We start from the raw sequence: 24,339 nt of genomic DNA, 5'->3' as shown, positions 1-24,339 counted from the left end.
GCTCTATATTGGAGCTGGATGCGGCCGAATCGATCGGGCTGATAACGGAGGCCTATAAAAAGCCGGGGGGCCGGCTCGGCCCGTGCTACATCCTTCCCGCGACACCGCCGGCCGCACAGAGCGCCCAACCCCGTACCGCACCGCCCCGCACCGCCCGCGGCAACGCCGCCGCCCGACCCGAGCCCGAGCCGAGTCCGAGTCTGAGGTCGCCGCGGATGGGGCCGCGCCCCGCCGCCCCCGGCGCTGCCCTGGCGCTGCTGGGGATCGCCGCCGCCGCTGCCGCCAGGTCCCTGGCGCTGCCCGACGCGGGCCCGCACGTCAACTACGGCTGGGGGGAACCCATCCGGCTGCGGCACCTCTACACCGCCAGCAAGCACGGGCTCTTCAGCTGCTTCTTGCGCATCGGCGGCGACGGCCGGGTGGACGCTGTCGGCAGCCAGAGCCCGCAGAGTAAGCGCCGGGATCTGAGGGAACGGACGGGACGGGCGAGGGAATGGAACGGGCGGGCGGGCGGGCGGCGGCGCGGAGCTGACGGCTCGTTCCCTCTCCCCGCAGGTCTGTTGGAGATCCGCGCCGTGGCGGTGCGCACCGTGGCCATCAAGGGCGTGCGGAGCTCCCGCTATCTCTGCATGGATGAGGCGGGGCGGCTGCACGGGCAGGTGAGCCCCCGGTCGAGAATTGCAGCGAGGGGGGGAAGGAGGAGAGGGGGTTGGAGTTAACGGGGCTTTGGAGCGTCCCCTCTACCTGGGAGGCTGCGGGGATTGTGAGAGAGCAGCAGCAAGGGTACATTGTCCCGAATGCGCAGTGCCTATTTCATGTGGAAAATGCAGTATCGTCCAGAAGTGAGTTTGTTTAGGAAGTCTTCTCGTTTGGTGGCTGCCCCAGAAACCGATGAATTTAGGGCATTAGAGCTGAATGATTTCTCGCTGTTCAGCTCCGATACTCTAGGGAAAAAAATAAAGTGAAAATAAGAATCGCTTTCTTTGGAAAGGAGATGTGCCACTCAAACAAGCCTGAGAGGCACAGGGGTGCCATCTCTTAGGTAGTACCAAACAGAAAGGGCTTCAGGATGGTTCCACCCTGCTCCAGTCCCACTCCAACCTGAGAATCAGCACACCTGTAGCCGGCTGTGGAGCTCAGTGACCCACTGGCACCGCGCAGCTGGCTCGCGCTTTTCACCCAGCAATGTCAGCATATCCTGTAGGCATTATCAGCTATGTAAACTTGGCTTTGTAAACCCAGACATAAACTGCCAGCTCCAGAATTTGAAGGTTCAGAGTAAGGCTTTGTCTAAGGGCTCTGCAGGAGCCTGGGTTGCGTGGGGTGACGGCTTTTTATTGTGCTGTAGTAAAGGCATGGCTGCATTCTGCTTTGATAGCTGCGGCAAACTTTGTGCTGCTTGCAGTAGGGCAAGGACTTGGCCCACTGTCAAAACTCCCGGTATGTTCAGTCAGACTAAGATGGGAGTAGGGAGGTTATTGACTGAGCATACAGCATAGGATTGAGTCTTTCTTTCTCAATTTCCTTGCTTTTCTAGGCTATAATCAGACAATTCATGCAATGATAATGTGCATAGGCTGTAACGGTGTGGTGGGTCAATTATTAGCTTTAAGTTTTAATGTATATCCAAAACAAAATGATTAATGAAAACAAAACAAGTCCTGCTCCTATTGGAGCTGCTGTAGTTAAGGCATTTTAAAGCAGCTTTCTTATAACATAATTCTGTAAGCTAATGAGTATCCCTTGAGTGGGTTTGTTGGTGCATAATATTCTTCACAGGTTGTTAGCTTTTCTTCTGAAAACACAATAGCATGTGGCCATGCCATATACCTTTATGTCATGGACCAGTTCTATTTGCCTGATTCTAGAAAATAGTTTTGTCGACTTTGGTAACAGTATTCACAAAAGTGAAGGGAGTAGAAGCTGACACATGGAGATAAGTCTTCTCTTTAGGGACACAGCCCCCTTTCCTGTAGCTACCCTTCTCTAGGGGTGTACTTGGAAGGAAGAAATAAATGGCTTTTGGCATATACCATCTGTTCTCCTACGATGCCCAATAAACATGGGCTGAGCCTGTGTGAGGCTGAGGGCAAGAAGCCAGCTCATCCTTGACACTCACTGTCATCTCTCCACTATCGGCCCAGGCAGAACATGCGCCATAGCCCAGAGATCAGCAGTGGAAGAAGGAAAGGGCAGTTGCAATGTCTGAGGCCCAAATTCAGCCCTCCTGTAATGTGTTCCTTCTTAACATGGGACACAGGAATGGCTAAGGTTGATTCTGAGCAGGCAGTGTGCTGCACAGACTGCCCTGAGAATTTCTGTAGTTTAGCAGAAATCTTTAACTGCTTCATCTACTGACGTGTTGTAAATTTCTCCTGTGGAAAAAAAAATTGATCTGGAAATACTTAAAGTGCATTTGAAATGTATTAAAAACTATTCTAGAGACAATCCCACTGAAGTGAGCAGGGAGCAATCTGGTGGAGGCATAGGGGTGCCATCAACAACCAATGTGGTTTGTAGAGTGCACTTGCTCAAGAAGCTTGCTGATATCATCATCCTCCAAAGAGAGGCTGATTGTTCATAGCAATAAGGACAGCTGACAATTCAGCCATAATTGTGCATCACAGATTGGTATCTTTCTGAGATACATATTGTGTATGGAAGGAAAAATACTACATAATTTATTTTGGAAAAAAATGTCCTTTTTTTTATTACCTAATCAGTTTAACGAGAGCTTTTAAACGATACTCAGATGCTTGTACTTAATTGTACTCCGTATTCTCGATGGCACATGAGAAAAGAATGAAAAGTAGCAAATACAGTCTATATTAATTTACTTATCACTAAAGACTGAGGCATCATCAGCAATTGCCTTTTGCTGACCAGGAGTTCAATCACCTGCAGTGACTGAGCCTGAAGCAACACCAGCACTGTGCCAAATACAGTGCGTGTGGGAAGGTCTGAATGGTGATCCTAGATCCTAACATAAGAATGTCTCTGCAGTATGTCACAAATGTACTTTTACAAATTCATGCATTCTTCTTCACAAGATCTTAACTGAATGGAGTGAATCTGGTGGGTGTGTTTGTAACTGGTTTTACTCCTTTCTGTTCAGCTCAGCTATTCCATTGAGGACTGTTCCTTTGAAGAGGAGATTCGTCCAGATGGCTATAATGTGTATAAATCAAAGAAATACGGAATATCAGTGTCTTTGAGCAGTGCCAAACAAAGACAACAATTCAAAGGAAAAGATTTTCTCCCACTGTCTCACTTCTTACCCATGATCAACACTGTGCCAGTGGAGGTGACAGACTTTGGTGAATATGGTGATTACAGCCAGGCTTTTGAGCCAGAGGTCTACTCATCACCTCTTGAAACGGACAGCATGGATCCCTTTGGGATCACTTCCAAACTGTCTCCAGTGAAGAGCCCCAGCTTTCAGAAATGATTCTGACTGCACACTCGGTTTTAAAGAAATACCACAGAATGTTGCAGGTTTTTAGCTTCTTGTGTAGTGATGTCTCAAACCTTTTTTTCGTGTCTCAGTATGCAGACAGCCTTTCCCGTACAATGTGTTGTACCTATAAGAGCTAAGTGCCCAGATGCCATGTTGAAAAGCATTGCCTCTCCATAGTATTCTTGGAAAAGAAAAATTAAATAAGAACAGCTTAACAAATTCATCAGAGTTCTTCCATTACTGTGGTGATGATAAAATGCATAGTTTTCATACATTGAATTCATTACCACATATGTTCACCTGTTGTTTCAGCTCATATATATATACAAGAAATCTTGCCATTCACAGGGAAGTTCACAGCCTTGTAGACAAACATTTGGAACAAAACACAGTTAAGGAAGACTGAGCAAGTGTGGTTATGTGAACTAAAGTTGGTGCTGTTTCTTGAAAAGCTGCTGACAACCTTCTGGGAAAGCTTTCTGTTGAAAGCATACCACTGAAAAACAATTCTGCTTATATATTGTGCTTTTTCTTCCCTTAGGAAAGAAGGGAAGAAAGGAAAATATTTCTTCCTTCCCCTATTGCTAAAGGATATGTTGGAAAACTGGATTTTTGGTGTATTTTATAGGTTAATTTATGTTCACTGGGGGATCTGCATCATCCAGCATAAAGACTTGTCGTTAATTTTAATGGGAATTCAGCACGTGGGTATGAGTGCATACAGAACTAGCATCTGTGTTCATCTGGTAGGAACGAGCAGTTCAAAGTAGTGTCCAGGTATAGGTTCTGCTGTGTATACTCATGTATGTTGTTAGCAAATAGAAAGTCTGAAAATGGATGATGTGTAGGTCACATCAGTTACAAAGAACATTTCTGTGTTTTGCCTGTAACCATCAGCAATTCCTTTAAGTCCATCCAGGCTTGATTCTGCATCAGTTGAAACTGTGGAGATACAATTTAGTGACTTAAACACTGCAGAACTGAGCTGGCCATGCTGTGCTTCTTGCAGGAAGGGATCATGTGAATCTCAGGGCCAGAAAGCATATGTCTGATGTCTTCAGTTCTGTTCTCCCCTTGTGACAATTTAACAAAGGAATAACCAAAGAGAAAGCAAAAGAAGACACATGTCAGGATTCAGAGATTCCACTCATTTCCAAAGGCTCGCTTATAATAGAGATTTCTATACAAAAAGATCTACTGGAAACACTGGTGTTCTTCTGACCTAGCACTTCATTGCCAATGCAATATTTATAATTAATTTATTAAATACATACCTCTGTTTATTTTGTAACTGTTATTTATGCTCAAAATTCTATTTATATACTCTTGAAGGTGGGTTTTTTGGTTGTAACAAATTTTGTGAAGTTTTGTAATCATTAAATTCTAGGAAACAATAGCTTTTTAAATTTCTGTTCATTGGTAGTATAATATGTATATTTGCAATAAAAAATCATCTTCGGTACAGAAATCTAGCTGACTCTTTTCTGACTTCTTCAGCCCAAACACATCAAGGAGCTTTATCGAACTGTGCAGTCTGGTTCCACTGCAGCCATGTGCAGATGACACTGTCGAGGTGCAACACAGAGACAGAGTGAGTTTCCCAAAGCCAGGCAGTGAGTGCCAATGGTGGACCTTTTGTCCACCTGCTGCCTGTTCCTGAGGAGCCCCACGTGAAACTGCAAGACTGACAGAGGTAGCTTTGTTATGGAAAGGTTCAGCACCACGTGTGAGCCGCCTGCAAAAAGCAAAACCACGTTAAGTAGAAGGTTGCTCCCTTTTTAAAAATGGCACCCAACTAAAAAATGCTCCTAGGGGGGAAAATGGCTGTTAGGCTTAAAAAAGATGTTAATTTCTGGCAGAAAAGGAAAGACTGAGCATTTCACTCTAGGTATACTATAGGGTGACTCACAAGAATTGCAGAGTTCTTGGCTGCAAAACACCTCCCATGGTGTTTCACGTTCTCCTTCATGTTGAGTCACTGCCACAAATGCAGAGGCTTCCTACTCTTCATGCACTGGGAGATGCATGATGATTTTCAAGTTGTGTTATTTGAAAAGTTTTTGGGTTTGGGGTGTCCTGTTTTTCAGCTTTTCATTTCTGCTTTTGATCAGACTATACATCTTTTGAACATTAGATACATCTTTTGAGACTCCTTTATATAAATCAAAACCCAGAACACAAAATGAACTTCTAAAATTTGTTCAAAACTTCACTTTTCCACCAAAAAAAAAAAAAAAAAAAAAAAACCAACCTCACAGTTTTCAATGGAAACACTGCAAATGATAAAATTCAGAGTGCATACTCTTCACGTTAAGCGGTGAGAGATTTTAAAGTAGATTTAACATTGCTGTCACAAATACTGGTCAAGAAAACAAAGTCGAGCATTCTACTATTGGGGAATAGCATCCTATCTGCTGACACCTTTGGGTTTGCATCTTCCATGAGCAGCACGGTGATTCTTACTGTAACAGCACGTTCAGAGGTTGGCTCAATATTTATTCAGGCAGAGAGAAGAAGACCGGGGGCTAAATTACCCACACCACTTCCTGGAGCACTTCAGTTTTCCTTGGAGGTTTCCCATCTGAGCTCTAACCAGGCCTAGCCATTTTGCTTATGAAATGTGACAGGATCCCAGCTTGAGGCAGAATGATTACTGTAAAAATGCTTTCCCTGCCAACAAACACCTGACTTGTGCAGGAAAACCTTGGAACACCATTGTCCTCAGCTTTGTGGGAATGCAAACACCGGCACCGCTGTGAAAAGGTCCTGGCTGACCACTGCAACCCAAGGGCAACAGGGCAATTGCCACCCTTCCATTTGCAGCAGCACATTTTACAGCCCTAAAAGGTTTTAAAAGGTAAGGTGTCAAATGCCTCCTTGTGAAGTCCGCGTTAGAAGCTATGATGTGTAAATGCGAGTAGTGAGAAAGCTACAAAAAGGAGATACTGGGCATCTCCATTTCCACTCTGGGGAGGTGTGAAGGGCTGTAAAACCTTTATTCAGGCTCGGAGGATCAGTGCTATCTCTATTCCAAGTACTGAAACTGTTTGTGGAGAACTTGGGACAGCTGTGCTTTGTACAGGAGCAGAGACGTGGCAAGCTAAATAAATGCACTTCCCTTCCTCACAAACGTGCGGGTGCCAGCTGACACGATGAAGTAAAGCTGTGTTTCCCTGGGATGCGAACGGCTGTGGGGAGCAGGCGTCATTTGGATGCTGAAGTAGGGGTGAATTTGTGACAGGATTGTTGAGGACCCGTGAGGGCAGTTTGGCAGCTTTCCTGCTAGAATACTACTGCGTATGCAGCATAATGAATCGAGCCCCCTGCCTACTGAGATCAAAGCACTTGTTTGTCATTAACTTCCAAAACAAGACGAAAGCGGTAGCTCGTAGCTTCAGAAACACCTTTATTTCCACTTGCACCAGATGGTTACTGAACACAACGCGTTTATGACAGTGGAGCAGGACAACAGATGCGAGCCCACGGGCCGACACGTGAACGGAGACCCTGCACAACGCAGCCCCTCCCGGACCTCCCCGCCCCGCTGTGCACCCGGCGCACAGCTCCGGAGAGCCGCGGCACCGACGGCGCTTTGGCGCCCCCTATTGCCTGCAAGGCCGGCGGGGCGCTGCGCCCGTTAGGCGGCTGCTGCGAGGAGCGCAGCGCCGCCCGCCACGCGCGAGCGCTCAGGTGCTGCGAGGCGGGAGGCTACGCGCCTGCGCACTGGGGCACCGCGAGGCGGCCCCTCCGGCTCGCCGTCGTCTCCCGGCGTGCTGAGCGCTGCGCCGGCCCCTTGTGTGGCGGCGCGATGGCGGCCCCGTCCCAGGGTTCGGACATGTTTGATGAGATCGTGATGGCCGATGACAGGTCGGGAGCTTTCGGGGGGCAATGGCTAGCGGCCCTCCCGGCGGCAGGGAGGGAGGGAGCGCCGAACCCGGCCGCGATGGCGGCGCGAAACGGAAAGGAAGGCGTATAGCCGTCTGTCCTTGCAGGTTTCACGGGGAGGGCTACCAGGAGGGGTACGCCGAGGGCAGCCAGGCGGGGGCTGCTGAGGGGCGGAGGTGCGGCGGCCTGCATGGCGCCAAGATCGGCGCTGAGGTAAGGAGACGTGCTCAGGAATTGCAGTTCGTTGTGGGTTTTTGATTTTTTTCCTTTACGGAATGGTTCTTGCAAAGGAATCCATCGAGCAAAATCCAGTGTATAGGTAGCGTGAGCCCTGCAGGCTTCATTCTAGGAGCTTTCCAGGCAGTCTGCAGCTGCTGCTGATGGCACACAGAAAACTACAGCAGTTACTCTGTAGAATACAGAGATTAAAACTGAACGTGCTGTCATAAGCTTCACCAGCATTACACAGTTTTAGTTGTGTTTTCTGAGGTGGTTGCTGTAACTCTATAATGTGATGGAAAACACAGCAGTGGTAGCAGGAAAGCGAAGTCCCAGGCTGCAACAAGTAAGGACGTGCTCAAATGCAGCTACCATGGGCACAAAAACAAAGGAAATCTGCTTACCTCAAATAGACAGGGAGCTCCAGCAAGATACCCTCACCTCCACCAGCAACCCTTAAATGAGGTCTGGGAAGGGGTGGATCCTGACTCCAACCCTTCTTGTCATTTCAGCTGCACTACATACACCTGTGCTCCCCTAGATTGGCCCTGCGTTCCCACCAGGTGCTCAATCACTGCTTCAAGCCATGACTTAGCATTTCTACTGCAGTTGCAAATAGAGTTCTGTATTTTATTTCCCTGAAGGAGAGGACAAGAGACAAACAAGTTTGCTTGGAACATGTTGGTGATGGAGTACACGTTTACTTTTATAACCTAAGGTTGTATCTAAAGGCTCTCTGGACCATCTTCTGTGGCTCAGCGTAGGGGAGAAACAGGGAATGTTGTTTCTTACCCAAATTATGTCCCAACCAGACAGTACTGGTTGTCTCTGTCACCCTCTTTCCTATTTGTAATACAGGCAGAATTTGTGGCTCAAAGATTGCTACTAAAAGAACAACAGCAGTGGTATTAATCCAATATGAAACAAAAGCAGTTAATGCAAACTCTCAAAGGATAGCTATTGTAAAACTTTGTCACTTGACTGTGATACGAAGATGACCAGTGCTTATTTTCCTATCAACATTACAGCTGTTCGGTTCCAAGATGACAGTTAAACAGCTTCTAAAACTGACTACTTTTATACAGCATAGTCCTATATAGACTGCAAGAGAAGTGCTCTAATCTACTGATACTGGGAGGTTCCAGAATATTATCTGTTTACAGTCTCACTGTCATACTAAGTAAGTGAAAGAATGACATAGGTTATCTTTGAACTGTCAGCCTATTGTCTGTCTTAAGGAGAATAATACTGATCTGACAATGGCTTGCTTGCTTAAGAATTAAAACAAGATTACATTTAAAATATGCCTGTTTTCCAGCATGTCCCTGAGGTAATATTATATACAGTGTGTGCTTGGGCTCAAGTGGAAGATTGGTACTGCACCCATGTGGTAGTGCATCACTAATTATGCAGAGCAGACTGCTGCAAAGCATCCATAGGCCAGCATCCCCAGACCACTGCAACTTGGTGCTGCATGAAGTGAACCTGTTGGTGTCTCCACTTACCTGAGGTCTCCAAACAGCTTTGGTGCATACAGATGAAATTGCCTCACTTTTTTTTAAGTTTGAGCATTTCTGGAGATGTCAGCTCCTAACCACATGTATTTTAACAAACATAACTCCCAGAAGACTAGAGCTTGCAGATGTTCCCACTGTATTCTGATGAAGTTTGCAGGCTAAAGGAACTTCCAAGTCCAATTGTGTCTTGTAAATTTAAGTGGCAGGTGCATGCACAGATTGAAGTGGAATTTGGCAATAACTTATCAGTTTCATAAATTTTGTGGTTCAAAGGACACATACCATTTTCTAAGCCTTTCAATGTGGAAATATATTTGTATATCCAATGGCTTGTTTAAGAATATAAAGCTTTACTTCTCTCTGACCACATAAATATTAAATATGTGTTGTTTTTTTTTTCCCTCCATGACATTCTTAAAAATTCACAGATTGGCAGCTACCTTGGATTTGCACTGACCTGGCAGCGTCTGCTCCCAAAATGTACAGATGAAAAGAACAGGTAGGGTTTTAAAAGTATAAGTCATATCCCTTTAATAGTTGTTTCAAGTTATGGTGCCCAGTTTTGCCTACTCTTCAGTTTAAAAAAGAGGAATCTGAAAAACAGAAGGGTGAGCAGATAGATGGTGTCTGGGATGGCATTGCACTCTGGACCATCTGATGCTAAAAAGAGGATAAGGGAACTTGGTTTCGTCAGCCTGAAAAAGAGAGGATGGAGATGCCTACTTGCATTGCACAAAGGGAAATTCTAGAGATGCATTTCTTGCAGCAGCACACAGTGGAAGAATAACAGACACTTTTCACAAGTTGAAACAATTGATGTACTAATTGGGCATAAAGAGAAGGTTCTTTCCACCATGACCTCTTAAGTACTGGGATAGGTTGTCCCTGCTGAGGACAAAAGCCCTGTCCTTGTGGTTTTCCACAATTTGGTTGGAAGTGGTCCTAAAGAACCTCAATGGGCTTTAAGGTTAGCCGTGCTTTAGGCAGAAGGCAGACTGAATAACTTCCAGCCATCCCTTAAAACCTGCTTCCCCCCCCCCTCCCAACTTCCATTCTGTTCTCAGTATGGAGAATAACACGTGCATACAAAATCCTAGCAACTCTTACTGCTCTTGCACCACAGACTCCACCACAGACAGATGGGTTTGCAAACCCATCTCAGAGCTTCTTTAATTACTTAAAAGCTGTGAGTGTTACAGGGGTGAGATTTTAAAAGCTACACAATATTTTCACTTAAAAATAGTTTCTTTGTTACGATAGTACTTAGACTGCACAGAATCAAGCATATAGATTTCCTGCACTGCGTTTTTGTTGTTATTTAGGTACCTGAAAATACTGTTATAATTCATCTTTTCTCATCACTACCCATCACCTGTGTGCTTTATGTTCGATTTAACAGCTTTCTGAAGACTCAGAGTAGAGTGTGTTCCTTGGGAAAAAAAAAAAAAAGGGAGAATATATTGGACTATCTGAAGTCCTCTAGGAGCTGATAGAACTGGTGGCATTATTGTTTCAGTAACATTTTCTTCTGTGAAGTGCAGTATCCATGTGCTTCATGGCAGTTAGAAACTCCTAAATAGATCCACTTGAATAAAAACTTGGGCCCCAGTTCATTGTCTGAAAATTAAACGATAGTTTCCAAAGGATGCTTTAACAGTAAAGTGATAGATGAAGTTCATTAGTACATTAAAACCTAAACAGCTTACATTTTAGTTTTCAGCAGACTATTATTACATAAATGGTTTAATTCTTACACAGTATTTTATTTCTGTTAATTTGTTTAAATTTTAACTGGACACATTTGTTTTCCTGAGCTGTTAACAAACTTCATTATTTCTGACATGCTTGAATAATAATTAGAATGCACTGAAGGAAGGCACTGAATAAAGTTTCATACATGAGTGTTATTCAGACTTCACGAGGACTTGAGTTGAACACTCACTGTGGAAGCAATATATCCCCAGTGAGCACTGTTTGTTCTTACAGATACACTCATCCCATCATCCAAGACAGACCTTCATGTTAAACCACTGAGGCTGTCTTCTGAGGGAGCTGTAATTCACCATCAGTAATTAATCATAGCTTGTTTCCCTAAGCCAGTTAGACATGCAAGGGAATTAGGTGTCACAGATAGTTCACTTTTTTGGTGATGCTAGCAATGCTCTCTTTCCATGTCTGATATTTTATGGTCTCTGCATAATTTATTTTCTGTCTGCAGCAGAAATACATCTGCTATACTTCTAGGTGCCCCTCTCTCTTTTTCTTACTTTTCTCTAGTTTTCTATACACATGCAGATACATGTGCTTCCAAATATTGATTATTACTTTCCTTTAGTAGAACTTAATGCTTTTTTCTGACCAGTTTTGATTAATTTGAACAAAATGTCAGCTTGCTTTCAGCTATCTCATAGAACATATCTCAGTACATGTTCTGGTGAGCTTTCTTATTGCATTTATCACATCTAATTGGTAGTTCTGTGTTTCCTGACCAGACGTCTGCGTTTGGGAAGTAAGTTAAAAGAAAAGCCTTACATTTGTCAGTTGTACCAAGCTTGGTTTCTGATGATGCCTTAAATATGTATGAGGCAATTTGAGTGAGATAAGGACAGAGGGCTGGATTCTATGCTCTGAGTCATAAAGTACAGTTTTCATACTGACAGATGGAAAAGACTTCTTTGGGAGGCTTACTGTTATTTACTACTTTTTGTTGGTTTTTTTTTTTTTTCAGTAAAAAGATAAGGGCTCTGGATTCATTAATAGGAATGATTCAGAAGTTCCCATATGAAGACCCCACTTACGAAAAGCTTCAAGATGATCTGGAAAAAATCAGAGGAAAATTTAAACAGGTTTGTAGGATTAAGTTGTTATTTTTAGCACAAAATAGTATTGCTTTCTGTAAATATTTCATCTCCTTTTGCAGTCATAGTAAAAAAGCTTTGAGTTGAAAATTTCCTGATTGATAGCAAATGCAAAATAAAAGAATGAAATTAAATAAATGGAAAATTGAAAATATTGTTTGACAGTGAATTACAAGCAGGACCAGAAGAATAAATAGAAAAGGAGGAATTAGTAGTTTAGTTGAATTTCCTTTTGGAAAATGGACGCATCAGAACACTCTCATTATTCTTTTTTAGGTTTGTTCAATGCTAAATATTCGATCTGATTTTAGAGTCAGTAATGAAAGATCTTCACTTACATTTTGAATATAAAAGCTGAAGATAAACGTGGATGAAAAAAGGCGTATGAAAGAACAGATAACTGGAAAAGCGTTCATTTGTTTTAAACAGAATCCAAGTAGCAAAGAGATGTTAAATATTAAAGTGGTAAAGAAAAAGCACAAAACATTTGATGGTTTCTTATATTTGTCGAGGTGTTTTTTTGTGTTTTTTTTTTTTAATCTCATGGCATTATTTAGGATTATAGAAACACTGAAAGCCTGTTGAATAGAAGTATTTGATTCACTCTTCACCAGCCTTTCCTTAAAAGGAAAACACATGCATATGCAAAGCTTTCTTATTTAAAGAATGTATATTATTTTTTAAAAATCTACATATGTAGATCATCCATTTTACACAATGTGTAGGTTGTTTTAGGTGAAGATTGAATCAGTTGCCTACAGAGCTTGCAGTAGTGAACACCTCTGTGGGGGAAGGTAGAATACACATGAAGTAAGAACACAAATGAAGGAAGGTTAAGATACCAGTTCATAAAGTAGCTGCAACTCAGAGTGTGAATCTTGTGTTTTTTTTCCTATGCTAGTTTTGCAGACTTATCCAAACATCACAAAACAAGAACAAATAGACCCAAACCCTAGCAATTTAAGTTATCAGTAACAGAAACATGGCTACTAGAAGAAGTTGCTACTTGTTCTGCCCACAAAGAAGCAAAATTACTTCTGACAGATGGCAATACTAGGCAAAGGTACACTGATAGTCACGTGCAGAAAAAGAGTTGAACTCACCCTGCTGGTGAAGGGAAACTCTGGCTACACAGCACCCACTCTCAGGAAGCAGCCAAGGCCCAGAAGATGCTCTCCCTTCAGTGTCTGGCTCTTATATGAGCCCAGGGTGGCTCCACACCTTCTGGTCACATGGGGAGCACAGGTGCAGCTTAAATCTTTGAAAATGTTTACTATGCATTTGCATCTGGAATGCAAGGGCATATGTTTTGCTTTTTTATTGTTATTTTGGACTAAAAAGATACAGATATTTTGTTGAATGTATACCTGTGTGCATATGTATTGACTCCATTTCAAAGTCATCTTTTATTTTTGTCTGATTCCTGAGTACATGAATGTGTCAATATCAGCTGCCTTTGTTAATAGTTACTTATGGGTGTACATACATAAATCTATAAGTGTTCAAACAGCTTTGATGTATATACTGTCAGAGCCATCTAGTGGAGGAGGTTTTTATACTGTTTAAAAATAGCCTGTAAGTAATGCTTCTTGTAATAGTTCACAAGTATTCATTAAGATGAAGTTGTTCAAGTAGTGCAGAACACATGCATGCATGATGCAGCTCTTCTAACAATGTGGTGCCTTCTTTTGAAATAAAGTAGTATTGAGGTAGGATTTATTTGTGGCTTGTTTCTTTATTTCAGACTTTGGAAGTGACATGACAGCATTGCTGGCAGCTTCATTTAGGGCAGCTGAAGTATGGCTTTTAATTATTGTGCAACTTAAACCATTGGGCAGTGTGAACAAGCTCCAGTGTGTGAGCACCTGAGACCTAAGCAAAAAAAAGAGCATACCATATAGCCTCAATAAATCAGTAGACACATAACAGAGAGGTCATTTACCAGAGAAATGTAATTTCATTTTAGATTCTCTTCAGAGAAAGCTAAATTTGAAAAAGCTGTCACAGGATCCACAAATTAACACTTTTTTTCCCCACAAATCATGCTATTTAACCCATTTACTTCAAAGCAGTGAGAATGTGCTAATATTCAGCTGTGACTGACTCAGTGTTTTTTTTTGGTCAAAAGCTAGATATTACATTTAAAATAAGTGTCCTCCTTCCCCCCAAGCTGATCTGGTGTCAGAAGGGCAGTTTATTGCTCTTCTGAATGATTGTACAAAGAGAAGTAAACACTGGATGTCTAAGCATTCAAGTTTGAACAAGTGATCTTTTCTGGAATCTTTGTACATGGCTTGCAAAAATGCGTAGAAAAACTGGGAAAGAGATGAGAGCTCAAAGTATCTGTGGTGCATTTGATGACTAGAAGTGTGTGCTATGTAAGTGACATGCTAAGTGCTTCTCTAGAGATTGTATTGAATACGAAATTCATTTTGTTTTCTTGAGGAGAAGATGGATCCTTGCAGATCAGTCACTTAACACCTTATTTTTAAATCTCATGGCTAAATTTCTGCTATTGCTTTACTATCCTCCTCTATTAAAATCTATATTTTAATATCAATCGCTAACATAAATATGAAAATAACTATAAAGATTGTAGCATCTCTGATTTCAACCTGGGATATGCCAGCTTTAGGTCCTTAACTTAGCTACAGGTGTGTGCACACCTCTGTTTTTCTGATCATCTTTTATGTGGGCATGATAATTTGTGTTATATGAACTACAGTTAGATATGTAATCATGCAGTTCTTCAGTGCAAACTTTTAAAAAATATCTTCTGTAACAGAGTTGTGGATTAGGGTTTCTTGTGACGTTCAGGATTTTAATGCTAGTCTCCACAGCACAGAGGAGGTTTTTTAGTGACAACTAAGGAGTTAAAGACCAGATTACATGATGAATATTGGTTTGTCTTAATCAGTGTGACGCCTTGCAAATAATCTTGCATTTTAATTACTTGGGTACATCAGGATGTGCTACTTACTGACATCAAGAGTGACTAGGAGGACCTGGCTTTTTACATGCTTCTACTTTCGGTTGTGTTGATCAGAGGAGAAACCTAGGAAACGAAGAACATAAGGGTTAGCAAAAACCTGTGAAAGATACATGCTTAAGTCAACTACAGTGCTATTTTTGAACAAAAAATCATTAATATTTGGGATGGCCAGGGTATTCAAAAGACTGTCTGGTTTCATGAAATGTAGGGCATATGTTTTTCTCTTCTTTTGGTGCCCGTCTTGCTAACACTTTCTTAAATCCGTAAGAAATTAATGAAAAACTCTTGTGAAAGGTTTCATTAGCATCTTGGTTACTCATCTTGTCAGGACCCTGGTGGAAACAGGTTTTAAACTGAAATTAAAGACTGTCAGGAGATCTGTGTGTGGAGAGGCTGAATAAAGCATCCGTGAAACAGTCACTCCGACATTGTCTGGTCTCAGCAACTGACTGCACAACTTCAGGAATGCTTTAAGGTCTGGAAGGGAAAAATGCAGTCTTGTAGACTGCACTATCAGTTATTAATAAAGTAGGACAGATTGTGGCTCTGCAATCATAGTGGTTTAAGTCTTCCTGGAGATACTTGATCTGATAAAAACAAGTAGCATGGAAGATTTCTGCCAAAAATACTGAAGTTACTAAGACTCACAGCAATGCATTTTAATATGTTTTTATTCACCACTGCTAGTTATGCTCAGTAGTTAGGGAGGAACACTTGAAATATTTAACTCTTAATTTTCTGACTTGTTGGGGCTGCGTTCTGGCTTGTTTTGTTTCTTTGTGGACTTAAAGTGTTGAGCATACATTTTTCATTTTAAGAGTGAATGCAAAGCTAATTACTGCTAGTGTATTAAAGTCATTTCACTTGAAAAGACTTACAGTTTTCATTTCTAAATTACAAGAGTACAAGAAATGGGGAGTTTTGAGGCATCAACAAGGAAAGGTAAGCTCATCTCTGACTACAGTGAATTAATTCCCTGCAGAATTCCATTCTGATTTCAGTGTTGTCTTATAGTCATGGGGTCATTGGCTGCTAATCCCAAATCAGTCATTACTAGGACATGTAAACCTGACTTTGTCGGTTATCTGTGACATTGTACTACATCAACACAGTAAAAGTTCTTTACTGAGACTGCATTTCTATACACAGATTTTCAAAAAGAACTTAGAGGAGGACAAAAAACCAGGATGGTGCTCTACTCACAAAGAAGCAGAATCACTCCAGCAGGTTCTTAGCAATACTTGCAAGTACCCCAATAGTCACATACAAAAAGCAGAGCTGAACTCACCCAACTGGATCTCTGGCTACGCAGCACCCCTTCTCAAGAAACAGCCAAGGCCCAAGAGATGCTCTCCCTTTAGCAGCTGGCCCTTACTTGAGATCAGAAGGGCTCCACCCTCGGTCCACACCTTCTGGTCATGCAGGGAGCACAGGTGCCAACAATTTGCCTGTGCCCCCTGGGCCAGCCACACCTCTTCACCAGGTGCTCAGTCACCAGCTCAAGCTGTGACTAACTGTTCTCCTACAGATTAAAACCTTCAAGTTAAAGTCATTATTAAAATGCTTGCTCCGTCTTCATTAAACAAGTACAATTCCATTCCATTTGCCATGAACTGTAATGTGAATGGGATCGAGTTCAGCTCTGAAGAGATACCTGTAATTAACAGAAAATTGTGAAATCAGAGAAAACAAACGTTCCCTCAGAAAGCAGGAGAATCCTATTATGTCTTCCCGAAACAAGGTTACTGTAATTTGTATTTGAATTTGTAAGGAAAGCCTGATATCCCAGTTTGGTTATGTGACTTTTTGATCTGATTGCTATTGAGGTATAAAATAGAAAAGCAGTGGTGTTTTCTATCCTGTACATAGAACCTGTGCAATCTCATGTTGCCAGATGTCTGTAATGCATCATTTAGAGGAAGAGTGAGTCAAGCACCCATTTTGGTCTGTCCTTAGGGTTTCTAGAAAGATAGCACACTTCTGTCGATTATTGTAGAGTATGCATTAGAAATCTTGAGATAGAATTGAGAGCTTTAATTTTCCAGTAGTTCAGTATGAACGTGTATGAACAAATGCTTTGTTTTGGAAGAGGTGGAAGAATTTGAGCCCTTGGGTGTATTCATGAAAGTTTATTTACACTTTGGCTGTAAATAGTGTCTCTCATTGAAACAAACCAAGATCCCTCATTCAGAAGTGTGCCTGCACCTTCTTGCTCCACAGTGCTTTAGCGTTAGAACTTATATTCTTTTAAGACAACTTACCCACATTAAGAGATCACATAATGTGAATTTGGAAAGTTTGAAATCCATAAATCCTGTCCTGTTCACATCTTTTTGTTCTGTGTGCATCTACACACGTTTTGAATACATTCTGAATCTAATCTTGTGTTTCTAAAAATCGTGCAACCAATAGTCCTGGATCTAATACTGATTATTTATTATTTACTTAGAATCTGCAAAAGCTGTGGCTTTTATTAAATACAGCCTTCTGTTTCAAGATCTGATTTAACAATTTCAGATTGTTTTCAAGTTTTATTCTTCAATAAGAGCATGTACCTTCCTCCTTAGTGACCTAAAAACCACATCTGTGTTTTTTTTTATCATGTCCTGTAATTACAGTGTTGAATGTTTGAGAGGAATTGTCTATACTAATAAGTGGCATTTTCTGGAGGTAAAGTGGGCACTCAAAGTGAAGGTAGAGCTCCTTGTCAGGGTCATTATTTTCTTAAACAGTTTCTGCAGTGCTAGCAATGTGAAGAACTAATTATTACCAAGTGCTGTTGATTGTGTGTCTGATGATCTTAAGGATATAGTTTAAAAGCTTCTGAAATACTACAATTAGCTGAAGTCCATCTGGATTGGAATCATTATTTCCAAAGGCACACCAGAGGAGGTTGTAACAAAGCAGGATCAGGCATGTACATGTGTGTGATGAGTCCCATCAAGACCTTCTTAAAGGCTTTGGTTTCAAATGAAAATTGTAATTCTTCATATTCTCGGGTACAATGCAGTGTGGATACTAATGCCTTTGAAATATTACTACCCTTTGCAGTTTCTCATAGCAGCTTCTTCTGGACTAATTATAACCTAAAACTTCAGCTTTCATAGTTGGACAAGTAACTATGAAGATTCTCATTTTGCATTCTGTCTCAAGTTTGTTTGGTTTTGTTTTTTAATGGACAGAGTTATGACAGTACACATTGTCAGGGAGATATCACCAGAGAAGATGAGATCTTGGAGAGATGAAATGAGTACTGTGATCAAGCTGCAACTTTTGGTGTCTAAAATTGACTTGTAAAGGCTAACTAGAGTAGTCTGGTGCTGAGGCTCTTCACTGTAGTTAATTCATCTGGAACTAACATGACTATCACTAGCACTGCACTGAATATTCTTGCCTTAATCACAGGACTTTTTATTCCTTAAGTGTAATAATTATATTCTTACAGCATTTCTCACCCTAGGATTCTTTAAGTAAAATATTTAAGTCAACTCTTGAGTAGCATATAGCTCTACCAAATGATGTAATATTCTGCAGAAGGAAACATGGTCATTATGTTTGTCTGAGACATAACCAGTGTGCAAGACCTTGGAGATCTTCGTTAATGTAAAGTAGTACCCATTCATTCTCATATAAAATGTATGAAAGCTATAGAAAGTGCCAGTTGAATCTGAAGTGGCTTGCTGTACAGTATTGGTTTTCATATATATATACGTAATTAGCCAATTCCACAGTCCGTCCGTCCTTCCTTCCTTCCTTCCTTCCTTCCTTCCTTCCTTCCTTCCGTCCGTCCATCCGTCATAGCAAAATAGCATACAGATCGTTTCTGAATAGGTACAAGAAATAGCATCTAGCTTTTCTATTCCAACATCAGAAAGTGTCTGTAGAGCAGAATATGTATGGATGGCATCTGGAATAGTAGAATACTGTCTGAAAGAATTAAACTACTATTTGTTTATAATCAAATTATGGAGTTTACTTTCAGCAAAAGTCCTGTTTTGGCAGGAAGAGGATTGCTTATTCAGTTCCTGCATCTCAGCTCCGCGCTAAGCGGAGTCAGCATCAGGATTTGTCACTGTCTCCTTCCTTGCTGATTGTTCAGCGGCACGATTTGCTGCTTTCTATCCATGTAATGTTTAGCTGCAATTTGTAACTTTCAGCTTCTTCAGGATTCTGTGGAATAATCGACACCGCGTGGAATCTTGATTGTAGGAACTGTGAGTCAGCAACCCTTTAATTTTTTTAGTTGCAGCTATTGTTCCAGCAGCAAGCTTTACTGCTATTGTCCACTGTTTGTCCAGCTCACGTTTACTGGACTGTGGGAACGGATTAGGGTTTCATGGCTTTTTTTTCCTTCTTGCATAAACTCTTGATCAAAGACATTCCTTGGATGACAAAACACTGTATACTGTGTCACACAGTCCTGACCAGACTGCACGAACAGTAGTTTAAAAACACATGCCCACATTGTTCTCTAAACTGGCTTTTTTTTTTTTTTTTTTTTTTGTAGTGTAGTGTAGTGTAGTGTATGTGCAGACACTGAATTTTTGAGACCCCACTTACCTTCTTAAAAAAAAACAAAACAATCTATTGTTAATAAGCACTTAATAGTCTCTGGAATACACGTAGAAACAAATGAATGTTTGAAACTCAGAACGATATTAGTATGTAACTTAGAATACATAATAGTATGTAATTCTTAAAGGAAATCTAGAGATTGTGTTTGCAGTGTATTTTCTTGAGAGCACCCTTGGTTGTGCCACAGTTACTGAAGCACCTTGTAACCTTAAAACCATTTAAACTTACAGCATCACTTTGCGTCATATCTGGGATAGCTGAGTGAAATGGAGAATGATTTATTTGAGCACAGTTTGGGAGTTTGTAAACCACCTTAACCATAAGTACATTATAACTGCATGTCATGATGTTAGAAGTTGTTTTATGCTATAAGGTGGGGACAGACTGCTCGAGCAATCCAGTAGCATCAGTGGTTTCAGAAATAATGAGAGAAATCATGTTAGAGAAAAACCTGGAGAGACATTTACAAGGAGCTGTACTTGGGATTTGCCTGGAATTCTCAGGTGATCAGTTTAAACTGTATTGTCCATAAAGGAGGAACTTGTCTGATTCTTTGCAGTCCAAGGGCTTCTATGAAAAGAAAAGCCAGGATTAATACGCAGTTGATAGATACATTGTGTAAAAGAAGCAAAGTGGGCCCAGTGAATGACTGAAGCAGCTACAGATGTATAAAGTCAAAAATGAAATAAATGTAATTATAAGAAATAATGGCTAGTTTTGAGAAAATAACTGCTGATTTCTTCTGGAAAGCTTGGGGAGTAAATTTGCTGGAGAGCTGTTCTTCGTAATTAACGTCGCCAGCAACCAAATGTAAAGAACGATGGCCCGTGTGTGCTGAAGGAGCAGAAAAGCTGTTCAAAAGTAATACCGTGTATTCAAACAATCTATAGCGATAAAATCTAATAAAAGGAGAAATAAAACATCAAAAGCTCAATTGTCTGTTTCAGACAGTCTGCCATCAGAGCAGTGACTTAGGACACCGGGTCACTCGTTCAGTGCTGGCTCAGGCAAGCTGTCGTAATGCTCTAGTGGTGGCTTAGTGGCCTTTGTTAAACGGTTTGCTCATCTCAGCCCAACTCCTTGAAGACTGGTGCTAATGTTACAAGTAACATCCTCACAGGCAGTAGGTAACTCATAAGCTGTCGCAGGAGACCAGGCATTTAATGGCATATAGCATCTGGATGGAAGCAGACAAGTGCCACAGGTACTCAGGTGTGATGGGTGAAATAAAAAAGCCCCACCACTACAGCAACATATCATCCAAAATTTATTTGCTCGGGTTGAGAATGGTGAATAGATAGTGATTTCTGTTCTGTGAGTCGCATGCACTCACATACAAATTGAAGCCCTATGCTTTCACCGCTCACCCCATCCAAGTTTGTTACCACATACGACTTAAGCAACATTTGCTTAAGTTCATGTTTTGCTTCTTTGTTTTCCAGCTCGTGCCAGGTCAGTCAGAGATGAGCAGAGGTAATCGAGGTCTGATTTGAGTGGGCAGCCTTTGGCTTTCAGGTAGGCCTCGCCATATGACAAACATTTTAGTTGGGAACATTGTGCTGTAGCTGTGCCCTAATCTATACTTCGAATATGACAGGAGTGTAACTTTCTATTTGTCTTTAAATGAATGTGCAGGCTTGGTGTTGTTTCAAGATGAGTTGCTACACTGAGATGGGTTCTTTACCTGAAATAAAAACTAAGTGTTGCTTTTCTTCAAAGATATTATAAATGAAAAGGTAGCATAAGCCATAAGTAAAATAAGAACAGAGGTGAAATCCACACAGATGGATTCTTTTTTTCATACAGTGTAAGTGAGAAGACCTCTAGCAGCACTAAATACAACCTCCACAACCCAGAGAGGGAGATTGGAAAGGTAAAAACTGTTTTTGGAATTAATCTGTGTACTGTAGGTATTGCTCCCCCAAAACAGGAGCTGTTCAGGGTAGGAATTGATCCTCTGCAGAGCGTTGGTTTTTGTTTTCAGGAGTTGGCTGGAAGTGCTGTGTACAGCCTGGACCCCAGAAGCTGTCCCTGTACTGCGGGGTGGTGCTTCCACAGCAGCAAAGCCCATGCAGAGTTCAGATGCTGCATGCGTGCCTTGTTCGTGGTACACTGAGAGCACGCAGTGCCAGTTTTCTCTTTAAGTAAGAGTATTCGTAAAAACTGTGGCTGGAAATATTTGGCAGTTTTTTAGTATGGCTGTGCAGGTGCTAACGGGATCACTGAGAAACTGTTGAGATGTTGATGGGATGGGATTCCATTGAAATGCCATCATTTGTAGTTTTACTGCCTTTGTCCCATTGTAGCTTTTCAGTGACACTACTAGGAATCTTACCAGAGCATCTAGCCCACCTGCTTGGGTCATTCCTGTGGCTCTCCTGAAACAGTAGCTCCAAGCTTCTCTTTCTCCTTTATCTGGAGTTTTCCATCCCTTTAAATGCCAGTATGCTTCCACATAAGTGGATTTCCAGTTTCTGCATTTAATGGACCCTGCTTATTCTTTAATAAAGAATGTGTGATGTTAATATTCATAAAAGATACGAGTTTGCCAGTCTTAATTCAGCAATGGAATTGGTGGTTTTGGAGATCTTTTGGATGTTTTCTGTGTATGCTTCTCCATCTGATGTAATAAAGTATTTTTCCTTTTAATGAGCAAGAGCGCAGCCTAGCTGAATGTGCAGATTTTTTACAGCCTATAGTAAATTGTTTTTCTTGCTACATTCTTGTCATCCTGCCCTTTTCAATGTGAATAATACATTTGAATTTAGTAGGCTGCATTCAGAAATGATGCTTAAGAGAAAGAAAATGTAAATAGCAGAGCTGACAGTCAGGACTTAAACCTACTGAAGTGACAGAATATCTGATTTTAATAGTGTAAAACATCATAGAAAAGGCAAAAACCACTTAACACGTTCAACAGAAAGCAGGTTGAAATTTCTCATTGTTTTTTTTTTTCCCCCAGCAAAAAGCTGTTTGTCCCAAATCAGGATCCTAAGTCTGTCCTCCCTCAAAACATATGAGTGAATGCACTAGGACAGACTGATTTTGCACTAGACTGTGTGTAACAGTTGTCAGCAGCTTTCATTGTAGCCTCCTTTGCAGTAGTTACTGCTTAGAAAAGGTTGTGACGTGCAGTTTAGTCCCTGGGAAGCTCATAAAGCAGATACCACTTGTCATCCAGGGAGACTTGACATTTCAGGTGAGTTGATACTTCTAATGCAGTAATTGACATCACGTTCTCCTCTCATGCTCCATAGTCAGTACATAGATAGGAAGTGTGATTGTTCTCCACAAAGAATGATCTGTTGCTGCTGTGCCCAGCTCTTGCAATTGGCAACACGCATCGTTTTCAGAGAGGCACCTTGGAGAAGGAATTGGCAAACAGTTTGTAAGTTTTTCTCATTTTGTAATCGTACCTCATTACTGTTGTATTTCCTTCTCAAGTCCAGTTCTTTTTTTGTGTATTGTAGCAGGCTTTTTTCTGTATTAATTCCTCATCATCTCTGATACCAGTAACCAGCAAAAGCTCTCTAGGAGGCGGGGGGAAGGAAGAGACTGCTGATTTTAACTTGGCTTTTTTTAAAACAAACCCTTTCTGTAAATGCGTTGCCAGGCACAAAACCATACAGTGAGCAACACTGACAAGCATAATTGAGTGCCAGTCACCTGCCCACTTCTAAGAACACCTGCTTTCCTGAAGCAGTGATAAAAATGTTAGCGTTGCAATTATTAAAGCCCAGTCAGAATGAGAGTGGTGTGGCTTATTTGTTACATGACACAGTTACTACCATTCTGAATGTGTGAAAGTAATAAAACACAACAAGACACAACAAGAAGGCACTGGGTTTTACCAATTTTATTTCTAGACTTTAGTGTTGTTTTTTTTTTGTTGTTTTTTTTTTGTTTTTTTTTTTTTTGCTGGAAACTTGTCTGTTACAGGTCTGTTGGTGAAAATGTGCATTTCAGACCAGTGATGCCAATAAGTACAATATAAAAATGTACAAATCTGAATTGCTTGCTTACTACAGATTGTTATAACAACGTGACAAACAAAGCATCTCTGTTGGCACATGAACCCACGTATCTGGATTTGGCATTTCAGTACATACAATATGGAAAGAAATTTGCAGTACACACTGCCACTCAGTGTAACACGTAACATAACCAACAACCACTAACTCAGTAATCATGTTTGGTTCAGAGACACAGAGATGCCACAAACAGAAGTGTTTAATGAGGTAAGCAGTAAGAAATGTTCCTGAAATTTGGACAGAATGTATCCAGTCCTCCTGGGTCCTGCGACTGCTAGTAGCATTGCAATGCTCTGTTTATGCACTATGTAGAGTCTTAACTGCATTTGCCTCAAAAGAGTTCTAATTCTGTTTTGGTTTAGCAGCATACAGGCAACAGCTAGATTATTCTTCAGCATACAACTCTGTTAGCTGGCTTATTTATGAGATTTACAGGCTTTTTAAATTAGCATTATGCTATAATTAACAAAAAAAAAAAATTAAAAACAAAAACAAAAACTAAAAAAAAAAAAACCAACAAACAACCCTAGTATATCATAACAGATTAAACACACAAAATACTTAAAGAGTTCCAGAAGATAACCTATCACACCAAGTGATGGATCCCAACTGACGGGAACCACATCAGGTGGCATACAAAAGTTATATTATAATGCACCTTTCATATATCAATGTGGCTAATAACACAGCTTAGAACTACTATGATAATAAACCCCAGATCAGACAAAGAATCCAGCTTTATAAAATGTGTAACAACAAAAAGCGACATTACTGATCTCCTGAAATGTCTGCTGTCTTTAAATCA

General features: G+C 41.2%; 2 protein-coding genes across 4 annotated transcripts; both read left to right on the top strand.

The window, feature by feature from the left end:
* The first annotated feature begins 215 nt into the window (after positions 1–215).
* On the top strand, positions 216–4,838 carry FGF19 (fibroblast growth factor 19). The gene is made up of 3 exons (XM_052695226.1): positions 216–450; positions 556–659; positions 3,116–4,838. The coding sequence occupies exons 1-3, from the start codon at positions 216–218 to the stop codon at positions 3,446–3,448; spliced, it is 672 nt and encodes a 223-aa protein (XP_052551186.1). The 3' UTR covers positions 3,449–4,838.
* A 2,357-nt stretch (positions 4,839–7,195) lies between these two features.
* On the top strand, positions 7,196–24,058 carry LTO1 (LTO1 maturation factor of ABCE1). Of its 3 annotated transcripts, none has more exons than XM_052695230.1 (6): positions 7,196–7,324; positions 7,450–7,555; positions 9,507–9,577; positions 11,807–11,924; positions 20,946–21,018; positions 22,761–24,058. In XM_052695230.1, exons 1-5 carry the CDS (start codon positions 7,266–7,268, stop codon positions 20,994–20,996), a joined length of 405 nt encoding a protein of 134 aa, XP_052551190.1. In that variant the 5' UTR covers positions 7,196–7,265; the 3' UTR covers positions 20,997–21,018; positions 22,761–24,058. The 3 variants fall into 3 exon arrangements, with proteins under 3 accessions (XP_052551190.1, XP_052551189.1, XP_052551188.1); XM_052695229.1 differs by having other exon boundaries at positions 21,810–24,058; XM_052695228.1 differs by lacking the exons at positions 20,946–21,018; positions 22,761–24,058 and adding an exon at positions 12,213–13,651.
* The last annotated feature ends 281 nt before the right edge of the window (positions 24,059–24,339 follow it).

This window comes from Tympanuchus pallidicinctus, unplaced genomic scaffold (genome assembly GCF_026119805.1).
Source record: "Tympanuchus pallidicinctus isolate F22 unplaced genomic scaffold, pur_lepc_1.0 scaffold3, whole genome shotgun sequence".
Lineage (NCBI taxonomy): Eukaryota > Metazoa > Chordata > Aves > Galliformes > Phasianidae > Tympanuchus > Tympanuchus pallidicinctus.
Note: the sequence above shows the minus strand (reverse complement) of the source record. Positions and strands in the feature narration are given on the sequence as shown.

Bases quoted from the DNA above. Each gene is read 5' to 3' on its own strand.
- FGF19 (XM_052695226.1), top strand. From the start codon at position 216: ATGGGGCCGCGCCCCGCCGCCCCCGGCGCTGCCCTGGCGCTGCTGGGG. The intron at 451-555 runs GTAAGCGCCGGG...CTCTCCCCGCAG, and splicing joins CGGCAGCCAGAGCCCGCAGA to GTCTGTTGGAGATCCGCGCC. The intron at 660-3,115 runs GTGAGCCCCCGG...CTTTCTGTTCAG, and splicing joins CGGGGCGGCTGCACGGGCAG to CTCAGCTATTCCATTGAGGA.
- LTO1 (XM_052695228.1), top strand. From the start codon at position 7,266: ATGGCGGCCCCGTCCCAGGGTTCGGACATGTTTGATGAGATCGTGATG. The intron at 7,325-7,449 runs GTCGGGAGCTTT...CTGTCCTTGCAG, and splicing joins ATCGTGATGGCCGATGACAG to GTTTCACGGGGAGGGCTACC. The intron at 9,578-11,806 runs GTAGGGTTTTAA...TTTTTTTTTCAG, and splicing joins TGTACAGATGAAAAGAACAG to TAAAAAGATAAGGGCTCTGG.